General features: G+C 41.1%; 1 protein-coding gene across 1 annotated transcript in view; it reads left to right on the plus strand.

Annotated features, from left to right (window-relative positions):
* Positions 1–21,426, plus strand: part of ADGB (androglobin) — a 172,964-nt gene that overhangs the window by 127,166 nt on the left and 24,372 nt on the right. The window contains exons 27-30 of the mRNA XM_060240692.1: positions 298–482; positions 2,051–2,241; positions 4,327–4,438; positions 11,156–11,227. Coding sequence (XP_060096675.1) covers positions 298–482; positions 2,051–2,241; positions 4,327–4,438; positions 11,156–11,227 — 560 coding nt within the window. The remainder of the gene's footprint in view (positions 1–297; positions 483–2,050; positions 2,242–4,326; positions 4,439–11,155; positions 11,228–21,426) is intronic.

The following is a 21,426-nucleotide window of genomic DNA, read 5'->3' on the forward strand; positions in this document are numbered from 1 at the left end:
ATGAACTCTATTATGCAAAAGCAAAATCTGTTCCAGGTGCTAATTTTCACTTACATAGATCCATCTGTTTTTTTTATTCTTAAGAACAGTAACAAGCTCAATTCTGATTAGCTAAATATTAGAATTTTAATTTCAGTTTCACTCTTACAAATTTGGCAGTTGCATGTCTACAAATAATCTTATCACTTACATCTATGTTATTGTATCCTTTCTTGAATAGTAATAATTTTAGTAGCTGATATTTTTTCTTAAACCTGGCTCACTTAAATGTCTGTCCTGAATTTTTCTCCACAATAGGTATGCTGTAAAAGCAACAGTACCAGTTATTTCTACTGTGCAAGTACAGACCTCTAAATCAGATGTAATAATTAAACTTCAAATTCTAGATTGTGAGGAAGAAATTGTGAGCACCGTTGGGAAGGGCCATGCTGTTATACCTGCATTTCATTTCATATCTAATGAGAGACCATTAAGTAGTCAGTGTAAGTATTATAAACTGAATGTTGGATATTTCTTCCTGGAATTCTAGCAGGAACTCCTTTGCATATTAGGCCACACACCCTGATGTAGCCAATCCTCCAGAGCTTACAAGGCTCTTTTTTGTAAGCTCTTGGAGGATTGACTACATTGGGGGTGTGGCCTAATATGCAAAGGACCTCCTGCTAGAATTCCACCCCTGTTTATTACTAATGAAGAGACATAAAATATTTGCACAAATACATTTGCACAAATTTGCACAAATAATAATGTCTACACTATGAACTTGAAATCTGTACTCTTTATTTATTCCATTTTAACTCCCCCACCCCCGCTTCTCTAATTCTTCTATAATTGAGACCCAAAGTGGCTTATATATTGTCCTCTCCTCCACTCTGCCCTCACAACATCGCTGATGAGCAAGGATGACTGGCCCAAGCTTCCTTTGCAGAGTGAGGATTCAAACATGGGTCTCTAGGAAGTGGATTCAGCCTTTCAGAACTCCTTTCAGAACTGAGGTATCTCACAAAAAACTAAAGAGCTAGTGTATGCCAGACCTGAAGCACAAGAAGCAGAGGGTTCTTTGCTGACCAAGTATAATCCACTGCAGCTCCCTGTGTTAGGTCTCATCTCAGGACTCTCAGGCTTCCAGCTACAACTTCCAAATCCTTGACAATGCCCAGCTTTCATCCTAACCTCTACATACCACACTTGGGTGGCAAGGGCCTGTAGACGGAAATGACAGTCCTGTAGTTATCTAATTCCTTCAAAAACTTTTATCAGACACAAACCTGAGCATCTTTTTTTGGAACATTTCAAAATTATTTGAGTTTTGTGATGTGAAACTAACCCAATATTTAGTTAGAATTTGATTTCATCTTTATATTTGTTTTTAAGTTTGTATGACCAATATTATCTGGTGTATAAATTCCATTTTAAATCTTCAAAACCAGTTTTGCAGCTTTAAGTGAAATTCAGTGGGTTTTAAAAGACTGTTACATTTTCTTCATGCCTGAACAGTTCTATGAAGCAGTGTTTTGTACCCAGCTTTGTTTCAGCTGGACAAAAAAAGATGAGATTAAAAAAAAATTCCAGACTATTTTCAGACTGGAAAGTCCTAAAGAACAATAATTGATGAAAATAATGATGCCTCTCTTGCAGTTTTCTACAGTATAATTATGCACTGAATATTCTTTAAAATAATTTTGCTGTCACATAAATTTTATTCCTCTTACAAGTAAAAAAAAAGATTCAAGTAGGCATTTGGGTTATGGCCTATAATTTATTTTATGTACTTTTTGTCAGTCTTATGACCCCCACCCCCTTGACTAGGAAAAAAACACACAGATACATTGAACACTGACTCAACAACACCATGTAATTTGTCCTGTCTCTGGTACAAAACATGCTATTTGGTAAAAAATAAATAGTTCTTAAAGTGAATTAAGTGATAACAAAATGATAACAAGTTTCACTTATAATATACAAAATTCCAGTTAAGTCTTAATTTTGCCAAGAATAATTCCTATTAAATTCTAAAAGACTTTGATTGATGTTGTTATATCTCTTCCAGCAAGTAAAGGTCAGGTTATTCAAAGCAATGTCAAAAAGGAACCTGAAGTTGTAACTTCGAAGAAAAAAGGTACTGTATCAGGACAGAAGAACATCAAGGCTGCAACCAAACCTCTACAGGAAGGACCAGCTTTAGTAGAAGAAGAAGCAGTCACTTTTGTGCCTGTCATAGAAGACAGTATACCTCAGCAGGTGACAGATTTCTACACATCTGTGGAACACTTTGAAAAGGGTGGGAGAAACAGCAGTCTTACAAGCTGCTGTGTAAAATAGCAAAACACAGTATTAGCTGTTAATGATCTAAGAAATCCATTTGAGAGACAGTACAGAAACATCGTTGTGAAAAACCATGTGGAACTTCATCCTTCTTTTTTGCATAGGATGATGCAATGCAAAGTAGTTGTGTACAAGGCAGGATTTTGGCAGGTGTCACTTGAGGTGAAAAGGCAACACCTGCCAAAAGTTCTCTTTGTCTGAATTATTAAACATGCAGGTATCCATCTCTCTTTGCACTTGATTACCCTGTGTTTACAGTACTGCTTCCTCTACTTTTGATTGAGAGCTAATCCACTGTTGTTTGACTTTAGAGCTTCAGGTGCCATTAGGGCTGGATTAACAATTAAGCCAAGTAGGCACTGGCCTAGGGGCCCCCATACCTTGAGGGGCCCTGGGCCAGCTTTTCCCCACGGTTCTCCCCCTGCTTGCAGCCCTCAGAGCCTGCATGCACAGCCAGCAACTGAGCCATTCCTTGCCCAACTTGCCTGGTGCAGCTGCTGCTGCTATTGTCACCAAGTTTGCGTCTTTCTGCCTCTCCCCTGCAGTGTTGTCAAAAGGACTTTTAAGAAAGAGCCTGCAGCCTGCAATGGGGACCATGGGGGGCAGGGCAGGTGCTCCAACTCTGAGATAATTTGCAAGGGCCTCCCCAAGATTTTGACTGCCTAGGGACCTCCACAGGGTTTTATCCGGCTCTGAATGCCATGAGATTCACCCATTGTTGTGCCTCATTTTGAAGCAGAAAGTAGGTTCTTGTGGCAGTTGGGACCTAGCTGCCAAGCACAGGAAATGGCTTTAGCTACTCCAGTTCAGCCACTGCTTCCCAGACCAGTTCTATAACATGGGTTTGTTTAGTGTTTAACTCCACAGCCACAGGGCAGCTATATAGTTGAGGTATGACCATTTTCAGCATATATAATGTTTGAAGCAGGAAAATTCTACTCATAATAAAATGAATGATTTGAAATTTGATATACATATTTCAGCAAAGCAAGACAAAATGACTGAAGGAAACAGAAATAACAATCTTACATATAGAAGATGGGCAGTAATTTCTTTTCCCATCCTATTCTGTCTGAGGAAGTGTGTATGCAAAGGAAAGTTCACATCCTGAATAAAACTTTTTCAGAATAGCACATGGTAACAGCTGAATACAGTTTGGGTCCACTAGAGATTTTTAAGTGATGGGGGCGATTTCTGTCAGTGGAACATGACTTCTGTCCCCTTTCTGCTAAATCCCAAAATGGTCTCGAGGATGTTACTCAGCTCAAGTCTGATGATCAGATAACTCTTGAATAGTAACTCTGCTGTTTCATCTTTCATTGTGTGCCAAAATTGAATTCTGTAGCTGAAGCTAAGATTTTCAAGAGTTAGATTAACAAAATAAACAGAATTTACACCAATAACAAACCAAGTTTTTAATGAAATGTGCTGTATAGAATTGGAGTTTGCTGATGAAGATGAATTTTGAAAGAGGGCTTTTTGTCAGAATTTATTTATTTATTTATTTATTTACTTGCTTTATTTATACGCCACCTGTTTCCCCAACATCATTTCCCAACAAAATCATTCCTTTCCTCTCCTCCATTTTATTCTCACAACAATCCTGTTAGGTAGGTTAGGCTCTAAGTATGTGACTGGCCCTATATCACCCAATAAGCTTCCATGGCACAGTAGGGTTTAGAACCTGGGTCTCACAGATCCTAGTCAATACTGCAACCATTATACCATACCATACTGCAGTTTTACAAGTCTGATTATCTGACAATGCCAGAAAAGCATGTGTGTTTTTTCCTTTTGATTCTCTCTTACTTTTTTTCAATAGCAGTGAAATTTTTTAACCTATTTCTCTTTTTCTTTAACTCCACCTTCTTTTTCTGCCTCTTCCAACTCAGAGTGATAGCAGTAAAGCGGGTGAAAGTTAAAACATGTTCCTTATAAGACTTGGAATAATGGCTTGTGGAGATTATAAAATAGTAACTTTTTGCATTTCAATTTTAACAGCCTCACAAGTATATTATACAAGCGCAAGTGTTGCATAACAGCTGGCCACTTACTGAAAGCCAAATGACATTTGTTCAGACATTGAGAGAATTAGAAAAAAATGAAATTAAAGGTAAGTCAACTTGTGTTACATGTGTAAAGTTATCAAAAGGTTTTAAATGGAAACATGTGCAGTGTAATCCTATGCATGTTTGCTGAGACGTAAGCCTCACTTTGTTCATTGGGTCTTACACCAAGGTACATGTTCATAGGATTGTAGCTTCAGAAACTTCCTTTGTTAGAACTGCAATGATAGTATGCTAATGTAATGTAATGATAAGGAAGGTTTCATTTCAGATAAATATTAGTAACATGTAATGATAGAAAATTGATTGTACTTAAGTCCCACTGAAAAATGTGGTACTTTTTCTTCAAGTACCATGCTGCTGATTTCCATGAGACTCAGGTGCAGCTTTCTCCAAATTGGGACCAGTGGGCTGGATTTTAAGTTATGCAAGCTCTGTTTATGGATTAGATATTTCCCATCTTCTCCAGCATGCTGTAGTTTTCTACATCACCTGAAAAGGTGTTTGCAGGGGGCAGGTGATCCCTGGGATTAGTATGAAATTCAGTGAACCCTTCTTGCATAAGTTTACAAAGGGCTATTAGGATCTCCATCAATGTTTTGGATGATCTGGCAACAGAAGGCACTGATGGTTGTGCATCTCCCCTGCCTTCCCCTCTCCCAGCAGCCATTTTTAATTCCTCTGGTTGTGGGACTTGTGTGGACTAATGCCTATCTGAGTCAGTGGGGTGTGGTGAGAAGGCGAAAGGAAGTGCAGTCATTTTTTCTGCCTAATCCAGCTCTGCTCACAGGAGGAAGGACTGATTACAGCCCCTACCCCTTCTCACTATACCTTAGTTACCTCATAAATATTACTTTTGACCTGTCCCCACAACTTTCCCAGGCAGAAATTACTGCTGTGAGGATAGTAAAGCAGAAAAGAGTAATAATCCTTGCATGTAGATCTATGATTGTTTTTGTGCAAGCAGATTGTTTGATCCAACCTAATATATGTAGATATTTTCTGCATGCTAAGTGTAACTTCATGTATTTAATAATCAAGTACAGGCCAATCTGCAGATAGTTAAATCTACTAATCAGGCACACACTGACAAAAAACAGATCTGAAAAATTAAAAAAAAATACATTGGGCTGGTTAGATCTGTCCCAACACAATAATAAGATTACTCCAGCCTCCAGGAAGCCTCTTGCATCTTCACTGCAGTCACAGCTCCTGCCAACCAGCCACAAGCATGGTGATTCCCAGGGTCCTGTCACTGATGCACTGGCTCCTCAGGGCTCTGCTGCCATGGCTCTCAGAGCAAGGGCAGCTGCAGCAGCCCAAATGGAGATCAGGGCAGGGTCTGAAAGGACAGCTGCAGTACAGCCAAGTCTGGCAGAAGCCCAAACCTGGCCTAGCCATAGGAGGGAAGCCAAACCTGGCCTAGTCATAGGAGGGTGCTGAAAAGAAGGAGCAGTGGGGAAAGAAAGAGGGAGGAGATTGTCAGAGAAGGTTAGGGAGAGAAAGAAAGGGGTGAAGATTATCTGAGAAGGAGTGGGACTAGAATGAGAGGGGTGAGGGAACATTGTTGTAGAAGGGATGGGGGAGAAGAAGAGGGGGAAGATTGACAGGGAAGGGGTGGGAGAGAAAGAGAGGAGAGCGAAGAAGCACTGATAGAGAAGGGGAGAGGGGCAAGGAAGAAAAATTAGGGTGAGTGCTCCCTCCCTGCTAGTTACTTGCAGGTCTTCATTTGCTATCCCTATTGTACACAGACAAATGTACAATAATGAAGGCGATAATGAGACTGTTTTCCTCATAAATTAATCTGGATGAATAGTTCTCTGGCTAAACCTTTAGAATGTGGCTGAGGAAGTGTGTCATTCATGCTTGTCTTCATTTGAAATGATACTGTCTCTTATTTTAGTGCTTATTTTGTGAGTTTGGTTTTATGAGTTTGGAACCTATCTTGAATACTATACCTTGGGAGCAGGCAGCATAGAAATTTCTTAAATAAATACTGAAGCAGACAAATTATAAGTTAACTTTAATCATCATATGAAGACAAGATTTTTAGTTATAATATTAACAGCAAAAATATTGAATCTGGACTGAAATAAGTATATTGTTGTTAATGTAACAAAAGACAAGCGTACACTTTGATATTAGCTACACTTCTGGTCTCTAGAATAATGTTACAAATGCTTTCTTGGGAGTTGTTTGAATTTCATAGTCTGCAAGTAGGAAAATGTTCTACATAGGGAAATTATTTTTACTGTTTTTAACTATCTTTTATAATTATTCAAATAGGTCTGTATGCCAGTGGAAATGATAAGATACACCCATCTATATAGTTACCTGAAAGTATCCAAAGAATGCAACACTGGGTCAGATTTGAACTTGTGGGTGAGGGTCCACATCCACCCCCTAGGAAATCAGTTGAGCTGAGGCATTTGTAGTACTATGCCAAGCTACATGCTACCTAAGCAAGTCAACATGGTGTATGTGAATATGATTATTCCTTTTGTTTTCTCAACATCACTAGTGTGGAGTTCACTTGTCTGAGGGAGAGTAGCTGTTCATAGACCACCAAATGAGCTTTGTTGTCCAAGCCAAGATTCAAACCTAGAGATTCATATGATGCTGTTCACACTGGTTGTGTGTGGTGAGAAGCAGCTTCAGTGGTTCCCCCATGCTGTTTTTTCTCACGTGAAATCCCCCAGGAGGCACTATTTGCCTCATAATGAAGCCCCTTCTCCCCACATGCTGTGGCAGCAGTCCAAATTGGGTACCATGTATGGGAATTGAGGGAAACTTATAGTTTACATCTAACTTCTGGGAGGGTAACAGAATGGGGGACCTAGTTGCAACCTGTGGAGCTCATAAATCAGCCCTTAATTGTAGTTATTCATGGTTCAGTTACAACTCAAACTTTTCTGAGAGTAAAACAAAATCATTGAAGATGTATTCTGCTTAATGTTTGGTTTAAGGCACAATGCCAGTTTCTGTATAGGCAGTATTACGTGGATGTATACTCACAGTAATAAAATGAAGGTTGTGTATATATTACAATAGGATACATTACTGTGAATTTCCTGTGACCCATTTTTATTGGGGTCCATTCCATCCAATTAGCCAGCTATGCATAGTTTTTTGTATGTTTGAACAGAGGAAGATTCCTTATCCACTAACAACATGCCTAACTGCATTCACTGGTGAGACATGAATATAGTCACACTATTGCTTCATAAACAATCTTGCATCCTTTAGATCCTCTATGACTTAAATTTCAGGTTAAATTTCAGAATACATATTACAAATTATGTTTTATAACATGAAACAATACTAACATTTTCCATACTTTAAAGAAAGAAGTAAGTAAGTAAGTAAAATTTTATTTGTATCCCGCCCTCTCCCACCACAGCAGGCTCAGGGTGGCTAACAGCATTCAAAAATAAATAGTACAGTAATAAAAACTTTGAATTAACATTAAAACATTAAACCAATCAATACTTAATTAGAACAATTCTAAATCTAACAGTACATCTGGCGGTAACCTTATTGTTTGACGCTATCTCTGTCGGTTGGCATATCAATAGCAAATCCCTGAGCCGGACCATTTTAGCGTGTTGTACATTTAAAATATAGTTCAGATATTTACAAACAAAACTTGGTATGCAGAACTACATACATCTTTTCTTAAATTCATCTAGAATATTCACAAGTAAAGCACCGGTACAGTGTGATTGCGAAAACTATAATTTTTCAGGAAGAGGCTGTTGGAAGAAGCTCAAAAAGCCAAAAATGGCAAATTTCTGTTATGAACCATCAGTATACATCTTGAAACTTTGTAGCATAAGACAATAGTGCCATCTACAGTAGCTTTGAAGGATCTGTACTAACTAGGATATAAATACCTTTTTTAAAAAAATTGTAGTTATTGTTAGATGAAAGGGGGAAACTTAGGGATTTAAAGAACAATTTCCTGAAAGTAAGGCCTTGCAATTGGAAAATTTGTTTAGTTACATCGGCAAAAGAGGGTGAACAATAGGATGCACAAACTTTTGTGTCTGCATAACATTGTGACTAGACATGGGCACAAAGTGATTCACAAATCACAATTTGTTCAGGAATTGGGCCAATTCATGGTTTGTTCCAAACTGGTTCGGACCTTGGTGATTTATTTGGTTCATTTTTGTGGTTCATTTTCCCAGACAAAGAGCCCCGAAGTGCAGAGTTTTAAAGCTGCAGTCCTGCAGTCCTAAACTCTGCTCACAACCTGAGTTCGATCCCTGGCGGCAGCTGGGTTTTCAGCTAGCCAGCTCAAGGTTGACTCAGCCTTCCATCCTTCTGAGGTCGGTAAAATGAGTACCCAGCTTGCTGGGGGGGGGGAAAGTGTAGATGACTGGGGAAGGCAATGGCAAACCACCCCATAAAAAGTCTGCCGTGAAAACATTGTGAAAGCAACGTCACCCCAGAGTCGGAAACAACTGGTGTTTGCACAGGGGACCTTTCCTTTCCTTCCCAGACAGCTGGCACTGATTCAATCAATTCCTAGGCAATGCTGGGGGTGGACTTCTGGGAGTCCTAGAAACACCCTTAGCAGTTGTCCATAGCTTGATTGGCAGCTCTGGGAGCCAATCATGGAGTTTCCGTTCTGCAGCATGAAGAGAGGAATTAGTTGTTGTGAGAGCTGAAGCTGAGTTTTCCTGGGACACCTTGTTTGGAAAACAATAACAGACATTCCAAATCCAGTTTTCTCCAAACTTGGAAGGCAAGTGGAGGAGAGAGCTTGCTGAAGACTCCCAGTGAGCTTTACACCTCCCAAACCAAATGCACCATGAACCAGTTCAGGCAACCATATGAATCACACAACAAAGTGAAACACAATTTCTCTGGTTTGTGTCCATCCCTTGCCAGGGGAATTTTTGCAGGGAAAAAACAGCTGATAATTGGAAGCCCTGTGGAATTCTATCCCTGTGTGCAGGTTTTTGATAAGAAACAAGGCAAGGGAATCGAGGGAAGGTGAGGGGAGAGAGAGCAATGTGGTGAGTGGAAATCAAGGAGGTCTTCCATTCACTCTCAGCCTAAAGCTATCTGGCTATAAGGACCACTGTGGAGAGAAAAGCAAGGGGGAGTGCAGCCCCTTCTCTTCCAAGTTGTCCCCTTCATTCAATTGCCTTGAATGGCAATAGGAAGAGAAAAGGCAGACTTACACGTACTGGTTGAGTAGGCAATACTGGGGTATTGAATCAAACAAACAAGCTGGCTATGTTATCTCAAAGAAACCTAGAACAAAAAACAATGTCTTCTCTCCAAAACCTCATAACAGGTCATCCACAACAGGTAAAACTCATATCAGTAATACTTGTTAGGAGTATGTGATTCAAGATTCCATGGTTTTTGGTAATTGCCCAGTGAGGTCCACTATGTCGCGTAAATAAACATACCACGGGCCTAAAGAGAGTTACTTTTTATCACAAACTGACTCTACTGTGCATACTGGTATGCATAATCAAGAAATGTGGTGTGTTTTCTTCACAAGTTAGCCATAAAACAGTACTACAAACTTCTACCTAAATAATAATATGTAACCCAAGACAAAGCAATTTCTACAAATGTGGACAGAAATAAAATTAAATCAATATATCTGTCACATTTTTATCCCTGTTTTCCTCCAAGTAGTTCAGAACAGAGTACTATAAGGTTTTCATTGTATCCCCACAACCTAACTTATATGTGCCTTTTCCCTGTGCATTATGGCCCTTATCTGATTTGGACCCCTAAGCACTTGGGAACTGAGCCCCCAATGGGAAAATTACTCCACATATTTGATACAGATTCTTCCTGGTAGACCTAGACACAGTATGAGGATTATGTAAAGTTGCGTCCTGAAGATTGGTAAACACTGCAAGGTCACCCACTGAACTTACTGACTAAGCAGGAATTTGAACCCAGGTCTCACCAGTTAAAATCTAGCACTCTAGCCACTACACTACACTTGCTGAGGCACCTGCTCCTCCCTTCTTCATTGTAGGTTCATTTTAGGCTGTGTTTTCTTGATAGGAGTTACAGTTATACCCCAGTACATTTATAAGAGGTCCAGTTTTTTGTTTTTGTTTTTTTTTTGGGGGGGGGGGAGATTGTCTTTTCTAAAAAAGCATCTTCAGGAGGAAGAAATAATGAAGCAGACAAGTTATGAAGGGGATGCTTTATCCTTTTCCAATCAGCACTTCTGATTATCCTGCCTAATAATAATAGTCTTTTGATGTAATCATTTAAGAAAAAAATTAAATATTTCAGTATTTTTATATCTGCAAATATCTGTTTGTACATTTGATTACCAAAGATACAAAGGCAAAATTACAAATGATTACATCTGAAACTCTGTAAAACTTTATAATGTGCCACCCATTTTTAAAAATCTTTTTATTATCTCACGATTCCTAAGAGAAATTTTCTCACTAGTACTTGCGGCTGACCTGCAAGACACAGTTCAGTTACTAATACGGTTAATATTTTTATCTCCCATATATCCAAGTGTTGAGCAGTGGTTCACCTTGCTCTGTATTTCATCCTCTTTTCCACTGGTGATTCCTATGATGGGTCTAGCACATGTAAGGACTTCCACTCATAGCTTCAGATTCATGGGACATTTACAAAGTTTGCAAGGAAGATCCAGTCCCTTAAGAAAGATATTACTTGTGTGTAAAGCATTTATGGCTGATATTTCCAGTTTGTTTGTTTGTTTTTTAACTGATCATATGCACTGGCACGTAATTCCCAAGCACTGAGGTCTGCAAATGTGAGGGAAGTCCACCGACGAAGCATCGCATCAGCAGCAAAGCAACGAGAAAAAGGTAAGGGAGTCAAGTGACTTAGGCACCTTGCCTGGCCTTCTTTGCCCCTTAAGGAGGCTAAGAAACAGTTGACTCACCACCCATTGTTCAGTTGTCTTTAATCACCATTCATTATTCAGTAAACACAGTAGTTGATTCAGACACCCTTTTGGAACAGATAAAGTTTCTTACTCTAATTGACTGCAAGAGCAAATTGAGAAAACTACATATTTAGTGTTACCTGCTGGGAAGTCCTAACAACATTACAGCAACAGCAACATAGTACTGAGGGAAAAGGTAAGAGTGCTATACCAAGTTGTCAATTATTAAATTATGGAAAACATTTGTGGTCCTCTTTTCTATCCTACCAGATCCCTGTAGCAGTTACAACAGCATTAAAAGCAATAGAATCACAAGATATGATGCAAAAAACAGCATTGACCATAAAACCTTGCATGATTTTGAAACTTTGAGTTCCACAACAGGGCAGAGTAATCCAGGGGACTGCAGTGTTTTTGAAATAGTGGAAATGTAATAAATAGGTCCCTGCCTCCCTATTGCAAACATAAAAATTTCATGTATTTAATGGAAAGATTTGACTCTTAAACTCAAAACTATTTGTGAAGATAGACATGCTAGAGGTGTTTCAGTAGTAGAATGTGGTAGCAAAACAAAACAGAAGCCCGGTGCACCTTAAAAACTGACAGCATAGGGGTGTATCACTCTTATGCTGATAGCACTTCTGTTCATAGAGAATGAGATCTTGGGGCAGGAGGTTGTCATTTTGAGGAAGAGGGGAAAACTGTAGCATTTTTAGACATTCTACCTGCCGTATACACAGGACGGACTAAGCAAACAATATTGAGTGTTGTCAACATATGAATGAGATGGTGGTGCTAGGGCATCGAGGAACATTTTGTTACAAACTAGCTGTGTACAAAAAAAAAAAGATGGGTTCCACTTTAACCAAAATGATATCAGACTATTGGTACTTAATAGAAAGGCTGCAAATCAGCTCTCAAGCTCCTGGGGAGAGCAAGCAGGAGTTGGGAAGAATCTGGTTTGAGACAATTCATCCATATGGAATGATAGTGTAAATGGTCCAGGTCATCTATGAACAATGTGCCTTGTGATCTGTTGGATCGATTTGTTATGATTTATTTAAATAACATTTGTTATTTTGTTATGGTTTATTTAAATAATATATTCAGATTCAAATTATTTATTATTACTGTATGTGGCGGAACCGGCCCGATTCTGCCTTCAGACCCGGTCCCGTCTGCTCCCTATGGAGTTGCCAACTCCTGGAGGGAGCTATTTCTCCTCCTGCCCCTTGGGCTCGCTGCCACCACCTGCTCAGTCCCGGGGTTCAGATTGAGAGGAACAGGACTCCCAATCCCCCTCTCCAGCTGTGAGGTTAGGCCTCAAGGTCCTCTGCCACCCTGCACTTGGGTTTCACAGGGACCTCAGCGCTTCTTTGGGACACCCCTGGAGGATTGGCACCTTATCCACCTGCATGCCTTCCCCCTTCCCCGGGGCCCCCTTTATAAAAACAGCGTGGTCTAAAGCGGTTTGGGGATCTATGTGGTACAGAGTTTGACTGCCAGCATTTTAAACAGAAAAAGCATTTATTTAAAAGGGAAAAGGATAGGGGAAGAAAAACAAAACAAAAACAGTTGCATTTAAAAAGTTAGCACAGCACAGCAAAGCACAGCAAACAGCATAACAAAGAAAAGTTGATTGTAAACGCATCCGGTTGGCCCTGATCTAGACATGCCCTGCCCTTTTTGAATGACTTACTTTGTCTTACTGCCTGGAGGCCTCATTTTCCTGAGCAGGCCTCCCCCACAGGCAGGAGCTCACAGGCAAGCAGCCTCCCTTCCCGAGCGCCTGCTGCAAACTGAGAAACTCTTCCTGCCTAGCACATGGCAAGAACAACAGCACTTCCTGCTTCTCTAGGAGACTTTCCCCCTAGCGTTGTTGGTTTGGCTCTGGAAGGGAGGGGGGAGTGAGGGGAAGGCTACAAAGCCTGCTGAATGGATTTACTGATCCCTGCCTTTTTGGATGAAGCACCAACACTCTCAGATGGCGTTTCTCCACACTGTACATAACCAATAAAAACAATTTAGGAAGCCAGTCCATTCAAATCCGATGTACAAAGTACTCAAATATTTAGGCATGGTTGTTACAGTAGAATAAAAATATTCGAAAAAGGGAGATTTGCAGAATTTTAAAATATACAAAAAGGATAAAAATGGTCAGCTTCAAAGTCCCTCCTTTACAAAATCGCTAACAGAATAATATATTCATCTGTACAGCAATATCCACATAACACCCAGTATCCCATTGAATGTGGAAGTACAATTTTCATGCTGGGTGAAGAAATGCATTTTTTTTCACTTTGAGTTTTAGAAGTTTTTGTTCTCTGGGTAGAGAAGGGGGAAAGTCAATTTTATTGTGTTCCACCCTCACTTCAGCCACCCTATAGGTCTAGCTAAGAACATAAGAGAAGCCATGTTAGATCAGGCCAATGGCCCATCCAGCCCAACACTCTGTATCACACAGTGGCAAAAAAAATTTATATATACACACACACACTGTGGCTAATAGCCACTGATGGACCTCTGCTCCATAGCTAGAGACAATGGGATGGCCCAGTCTCCCCCAAAAAAGAAGGGAACAGAGATTTGGAGATATTAAGTACTAGGAACACTTCAGGATATTTCTTTGACTCAGTCTGATCTTGTCAGTGAGAGGAGAAGAGGAGATGATAAAACCTCAGGGAGCAAGGAGGAAGCACTCTTTTTTCGAGGCAGACAGAACTCTTAACTGAGGTCTGGGAGAGGCAGCCTTTGTTGTGTGCTGGCCTACACACCTGAAAGGGGCTTGAAAGTAATGGACCTCCTGTAAAACACCTGGAACTTCCTACTCTAAAGAGCCTGCCTTAGCTTTAACATCTGCAAGGACATGTATAGAGAGGAATTATGGTTTACCGTTTTCTCAGTCTTTTTCTGTGCTAAAAGTATGTTTGCAGACATTTTCTTTTTAATAAATGCTTTATAACTTTCGATCCTGATAGTGGTTCTCTGTGCCACATAGACCTCCACCATCTCAGATATGCTATTTTAAAAGGAGTATCAGGAGAAGGGGACGACAGTCAGTTGGCAAGTGGCTACTCCCCCAGTGGTGCACAAGGCAGTAAGCTGTCCCTGTGGTAACCAGATGATGGATAGTGGGAGATGCAGAAGTAAGGCATCAGAATGTGGAAGGGAATCTGGGAGTCCTGACCCTCCCAGGGGGCAATTCCCACAAAGGTCAAGTGATGGTGGCAGTTGAACAGAGAAAGAGAAAAGCCCTTCCAGGTGCTGGGAAAACTTTGGAGGGCAGGTCAGAGTAGGACTGCTCCACCACATGCTGAATAAAAGAAGTGTGCTCTTAACCTCATCTCCAGTGATGTATTGAGAAACGCAGTATCTCCATAAAGCCTTCAGATGGACCACACCCAAAGTAAAAAGCTGTGATGGAGTGACAAACTCTCATCTCTGAACCATGGAAAGCTCAGTAGCTATTTTGAGAGCTTATAAACTGCCACTACCTCTTCATTGAAAACTTCTCTACCATGACCAATCCTTTGAGTAATTTCTTGATGAACCACAAACTATTTCAGTATAACTCCAGCTCAAGTACAACACACTTTCAAAAAGCAAAAGCAGTACTTGTTCAGTTCTCCATGACCTAGACCCTTGCCAATTTGTGGTGCAGGCAGATCTCTAGCATTACAATAGAAACCATATTTTGTTCCAGTGGGCTATTTCCATTGTAACACTTGTAGCTGACCCCCTGTGAACATGATTACACTACATGGGAAGAAAATACACTCAGCATTGGAGTTGATGCCCTCACAAAGCAGAATGGAAACAAGAGATTCAACATGAAACCTCTATGGCTGTCACTTGAACTTCGTGCTGCTACCATTCAAGGATTGGGTGATCCACAAATCTAATGTATAAATAAATAAAAGCTATCCGTATCTGGCAGGATACAGACTTCGGCATCCAGGCCAGACTCTTTGAGAAATCCATGAAAATGAAGTGACCCTTCTCACAGGAGTGAGTTTAACAATCCCCAGGAACTGTTGTACCAGATATCCAGCTTCATATCCCAGCTGTTCCTGTGCAAAGATGTTCTTGGAAACTGTTCACTGACTGCCCCTGTGAAGGGCACTTTGGACCTTCAATCAGATCATCTTCTGGTAGTCCTAAAATGCTTTGATATAGAACAGTATTACTTCACCTCGTGTCATTAGTATGATCTAAAAATCACTGGAAATGCAAGAGACAACTGCTTTCTCTCTCCAATCCAGCCAAGCCCTGGCAGGTACTCATTATGGCTTCATGAAGACCTGCTGCCTTTCCAAGATTTCATTAACTATCCTTGCAGTCATTGACACACACTTACAAAAATGGTTCTATTCTCTCCCAGCCCTGATAACCCAGGAGGCAGCCAGTTTTTTCCACCAGCACAACTTCTTTTGAAACATACATCTCATTTATGACTGAGACCCCAATATTTCCCCACATTCTAATGGAATTCTTCCAGTTGACTGACATATAGGCATTGTGTTGTATCCACTGTCTACAAATTAATATCCAACCAGGAAGGACTAACCAAATGCTCAAACTATATCCCCATTTATTTACCAATGAACAATTGGGTCTACAACGGCATCATATATGCTACTAAACTGCTTTCTTTGGTGAATATGATGTTCAGCGTGCCATTTTTCAAAAATAGCATTCCTCTACAGCTGACCACCTCTTTTGCAGTTTTCTTGAAGAACTGGTTGCCACTCAGGAATCTAAGTCAACAGATCAGTCATAAAGTGGTGGCAAGATGAAAAGTGCTATCAAGACCTTGTGGGGTTTTCAAGGCAACAGACATTCAAAGGTGGTTTGCTATTGCCTGCCTTTGTGTCATGCCCTTGATATTTCTTGGATGTCTCCCATACCAAATTCGACCATGCTTAGCTTCCAAGATCTGATGAGATTGAGCTAGTCTGGGCCATCCAGGTCAAGCCTCAGTCACAAAATGGCAAAAGGACTACTGGATGGGCAGCACGTTGATTAAGGAGATTTGGTATGCCTGTCCACTGATAATTTCTACAAGACCCATCTTTAAAAGCTGGCTACAAATATTTCCCAATCATGTAGGTAGTTAACCTCATAGCATGACCACCTCTGCTTACCTTATGTTATCGAGATTCATCAGAGGTTTCACTGATTCCTTTTTCATTTCTGAAGATCCATAGCAGGATCCATAGCATCTCCAAAAAGGGTCCAGGCAAGTAGGCATGAAAATCCTCAGCTTGAGACCCTGGAAAGCCACTGCCAGTCTGAGAAGACAATACTGACTTTTATGGACCAAGGGTCTGATTCAGTATAAGGCAGCTTCATATGTTCATATGTACATATTACTTGTACTGAGCAACAAAGAACTTTAAGTGCTCCCAAAATGAAGTGAAATGACCTGCCCAGAGTATCTGGTAGAGGGGGAAAGCTACAGAACAGAACACCAGTTCTGGGAGGCTGCACTGGACACCTATGCCCTTTTTATGGTGCATCACTATTACTCCCAGAAGCTAGGCCCCAAGACTGTGGAGAACACATGTGGATGCAAAGGATGAGAAGCCACTGTCATCCAAATAGGATCCTAGCACTGAGTAAAGACCTTGTGGTGTGAACATTTAAAGCAAGGAAGCCTGCCAAGGGATCTGGCTTTCATGCCACCTAGGGCCTCCTGATCCTAGGCTGTGTCTGCCACAGAGTCAGAATACCTGATAAGAGTTCCTGGAGTAACATGGAGGATGAAAATAGACTACAGAGCGCTAAATGTCATCACTCTCGCGGTGGCTCCGGTAGTGGCAAAATACAATGAGAGCCTGGCAGCCATAGCGGCAGGGTCAAGGTATTGTAGCATTTTGGACTTGGCCAATGCGTTTCATTCAATTAGGCTCCATGAATCTTGCTGGTACAAATTTGCCTTTACATTCCTTGGACAACAGTATTCCTTCAAACAGACACCGTAGGGTTTCCATTCCAGCCCTAGCATCTGTCATGTGCATGTAGCACAGATGTGGGACAAGCTAAGCCGCTCCTCACGTGACCACGTGATCAGTTACATGGACGATACCCTGATCCATTCAGATGAGCAGGAAAAGACGTGAAATCACACAGGAAATACTGAGCTTATTGCAGGACACCGGCTTCAAGGCTAGCCAAGAGAAAGCACAACTGGTAAAAACAAGTGAAATACCTAGGACTGACACTAGGAGCCGAAGGCAGAACCCCAGACGCACAAAGGTTAGAAGTGATCGCAAAGCTCCCTGCCCCCACTGATTCGCATTCACTAAGAGCTCTGCTAGTAACGTTCAGTTTCTCACACGCCTTCATAGAGAATTTTGCCAATAAGGCCCATCCTCTCTATGCACTACTTAACAAAAGAGCACAGTGGAAATGGGGGAAGGAACAGCAGGTAGCTTTTGCTGATCTCAAGAAAAGCTTTCTACGTTAGCACACCCTGACATGACGAAACCATTTTACATTCAGTTGGCCACCTCTGAGCAAAGTATCACTGCCACCTGAGCCAAAACCAAAACGGGGCTATGAGAGATGTGGCTTATGCATCCCGCAGCTTGTCACAGCCAGAGAAACGCTTAACCCCTTGCGAGAAGGTATGCTTAGCCCTAGTATGGAGTCTGGAACCGTGGGAATTCATTATCGGGGGAGCAAAGGTTATAGTACAGACCATACACACCCTGTTGAAATATATTCTGTCAGGAAGAATTCAGAACGGGCAGGTCACTAACAGCAGAATTGCACAGTGGACGATAGCCTTGGTAAGCAAAGGCATCGACTTTCAAACAGAAAAGTCAAAGGAGCCGCCCTCTCCTTTGATGATTGTAGGAACAGAACTCATTCGCAGCCTGCTCACTCACCCCCTCTTGAGTCAAGCATTGAAAAAGGTCAAAGAGGCGGGGGAAGATGCCGCACTCACTGTTTTGCATAATGGAGCCCAAATAGCAAGAATCTCTGCCAACATTTCTGACGCAAAACATTCTTGGTTGGAGGTATTTCTTGGATGGAGCCCTATGGCCAAGGACATTCTTAATGTTATGCTGCACCCCATTATCATAATCTTAATTTTTCAGATCATGGTAGTGGGAGCATTCATAGCCATCGTCTGCTGGGTTCGTAAGCAAATCAAATGCACTGAACGCTTCTCACACTCCCAACCCCTGGAACTGCTGCAAACAAGGAAATGATACTGTGGGAAAAATAACCCACCAGTTTCATTTCCCCCCCCTTTTTTTAATGTTCAAAATTGTTCCTTTACTATATTGGGTGGTTGGGATCCCAACCTGAAGACTGTGTCTACGACAAAAGTAGGGGTCATTGTGATCGACTCAGTGCAGTTTCTGTATTGTAGTGGCTCCACATTATAGAGTCTGTAATCTCTGACCTTCAAGCAGTCTTTGCGGAAAACTTAGACTGCTAATATGCATGGCCACACAAGAAAAAAGTCACTGGTTTGACAGGCACTCCTGCTTTCCTGTCGGGCAAGCCCGGGTCAAAATAGACTCACTGGAGGCCATGGCCCCAGATATTGAAACATCGCTGGCACTCAGAGCCTACCTTGCAGAGACCTACTTTCATAATAACATGCTAATGTGAGTCTGCCTAATGCTGCTACCAATCAATAATGAAATGGCGCACCTTCGCATATTCAATATATATGTAACAGTACCTGGTAATAAGGATCACCGCCAAAATAAGCCTGAAAAATTTTTTCCCCATAATGCCTTTAGACAACTGTTTTACATATGCACAGCCCCTGTAAAAGATGGGGCATGCTCCAAAGAGATTAGAAAAGACGCTGAGGGATTATGGTAGTAAGGTCAGGAGGCTCGGTTATGTAAGGAATCTCCAACCCCCTTCCCGAAGTCATGTATATGGGACTGCACAAAGTACATTTTCTTTCACAATTTGAAAGTAGAAGACCCTGATGTCAGGGCCTCCTGGGAACAAAAGCGGGAAGAAGCAGGCCTTCCCTGGCCTGTTACTGGTTAGGATTCGGTCCACGTTGGTTTTGGGAGCCCCTGTCAAATCGAGACCCACGCGGGCCCCGACCGATGGTGGGGAAAAGTAAAAGAGTGCAGGCTTGCATTGCCAAGATTCAGCCCTACAGTGTGAAGTCCCTTTTGGTTTATAATGAATATGGGTATGTTGCACCAGCACCAGAAGAGGGTTGGGAAACCGAGGGAACCTTGTAAAATTGGGTTTAGGAGTTGTGTCTTTCAATGAATAAGCTAGGGGTAAATTTCTTGTGCTCTTTCAACAATGTACCCATGATGCTCTCTAGTCCATTTTAGCATATTAAAAATCTCTTGCCCTATCAGAGTTTTCTCCCATGTCTGTGTATTATTGCTGAGCAAGACTTCGTGCTGTTCTGGAAGGAATGCAGCCCAGCTTTACTGACGAGCCCTGCAGCCATAAAAACTGGGTTTCTTCTAAAGCTATGCTTTCTCTGAAGATGAGCTAACCTTTGAGTTTGCTTTAGGTTTCCAAGTGCCTTTATGCAGGGTTGTGATTGTTCTCCCAGGAGCCCAGGGATCTGCATGTGCTCACTCCCCATAATGATCATGAGTCCTTAATATTCTTTTAAGAGAAAGAGCAATTAGTCACCGGGGCAACCGTTCGAAATCCCGGGGCCTGGGCCTCTTACCACAGTGCAAAGACAATGTATTAATGAAAAAAGAAAGATGTTGCTGTGCCAACAGGCACGAAGGAGTATGTAAAGAGTGAAGAACCGTGGGTATAGGTAGAAAAAACCCCTATGTTAGATAGACGAGTGTTATTTTGTAACCTGGGTCGAGGGCAGACTGCCTGCCAGACCCACCATGTATTTAGCCTTCGTATATAATGTGTGCATATTTTTATTTATTTATTTACAAATCTTAAATAAATAAAATATTTTGCATGAATGATTTTGATGCTTCTGGTAGACTGATTTAGTAAGCACCCTCCTATTTCCTGTATATAGACTCGCCCTGTCACATTGTACTTATGCAGAAGTCAGTTTGGTTCGCCATTATTATTCACATGTACCCTCTTATTAGCACAGATCCAGAAAAGGGAAATTGTCCTGCAGCCCTCCATTTTAATTCTTTTTTTTAATTTGGTCTCAAGGGAGGCGTTATAAAAAGGTAGAATTACTATTATATATAAGAAGAAGACATCCTACTGAAGAAGATTCTACATGACTTCTGAAAACGGAAGATCTGCTTTACCAGTCTTGGAGTTTAACAAGCAACAATCTAGTAGATATTATATACTTGTACTTTGAAAAAGCATTTAGCAAAGTTATAAGAGGATATCTAGTTTTAAGGATTAATAAACTGTTAAATATAATATAGGCTTAAAGGGACAAAATGAAAGGAAGCATTGAAGACCTGCATGAAGTGGCATTGAGCTCAGTGGTATTTATATCATAAACTGGGGATGTGCAATGGACCGGACAAGTTTGCAGACAGCACCAAATTATTCCGGTTGATGAAAATAAAAACAGATTGTGATGAGCTCAAGTGGATTCCTCCAAGCAGAGATATCGGCAGCTAGTGTGGCAAATGAGGTTGTACAAAAGTGTAAACGGAAGGAAAATCTTAACTTTACTTATACATTGATGGGGTCTGAACTAGAAGCAACTGACCAGGGAGGAGATTGTGGGTCAATTAAAATAGTTCAATTAAAATATTGATGCGGTGAGCATTAACAATGAAACAGCAAATTCTATGCTAGAGATTGTTAGAGAAGCAATTGAAAGCAATGTTAGCAACTGTTTGCAGCAAAATACCATCACTTCCTTTGTAAGCAGTTTTGTTCTTTTTTTGAACATTTCCCTGAAGATGTCAAACAGACTGCGATAATCTTCAGGGTCAAAGCCCTTATACCTTGTGCATCAACAGCTGATGACCACCAAGTACATAGCTGATTGCTGTGTGAAGACCATGGCTACTGCCATCTTTATTCATCCCCATGCTTGGCTTCACTTTATTGCAACCTGAGGCCAGAGTAAGCACTGAAGATTTTTGTTTGTGGACAGGGCTTCTTCAGTGAGAAGATAGATGAGATATTTGAAAGGATTAAGAAACTGATTCACAGCAA

This window comes from Heteronotia binoei, chromosome 1 (assembly GCF_032191835.1).
Source record: "Heteronotia binoei isolate CCM8104 ecotype False Entrance Well chromosome 1, APGP_CSIRO_Hbin_v1, whole genome shotgun sequence".
Classification (NCBI taxonomy): Eukaryota; Metazoa; Chordata; class Lepidosauria; order Squamata; family Gekkonidae; genus Heteronotia; species Heteronotia binoei.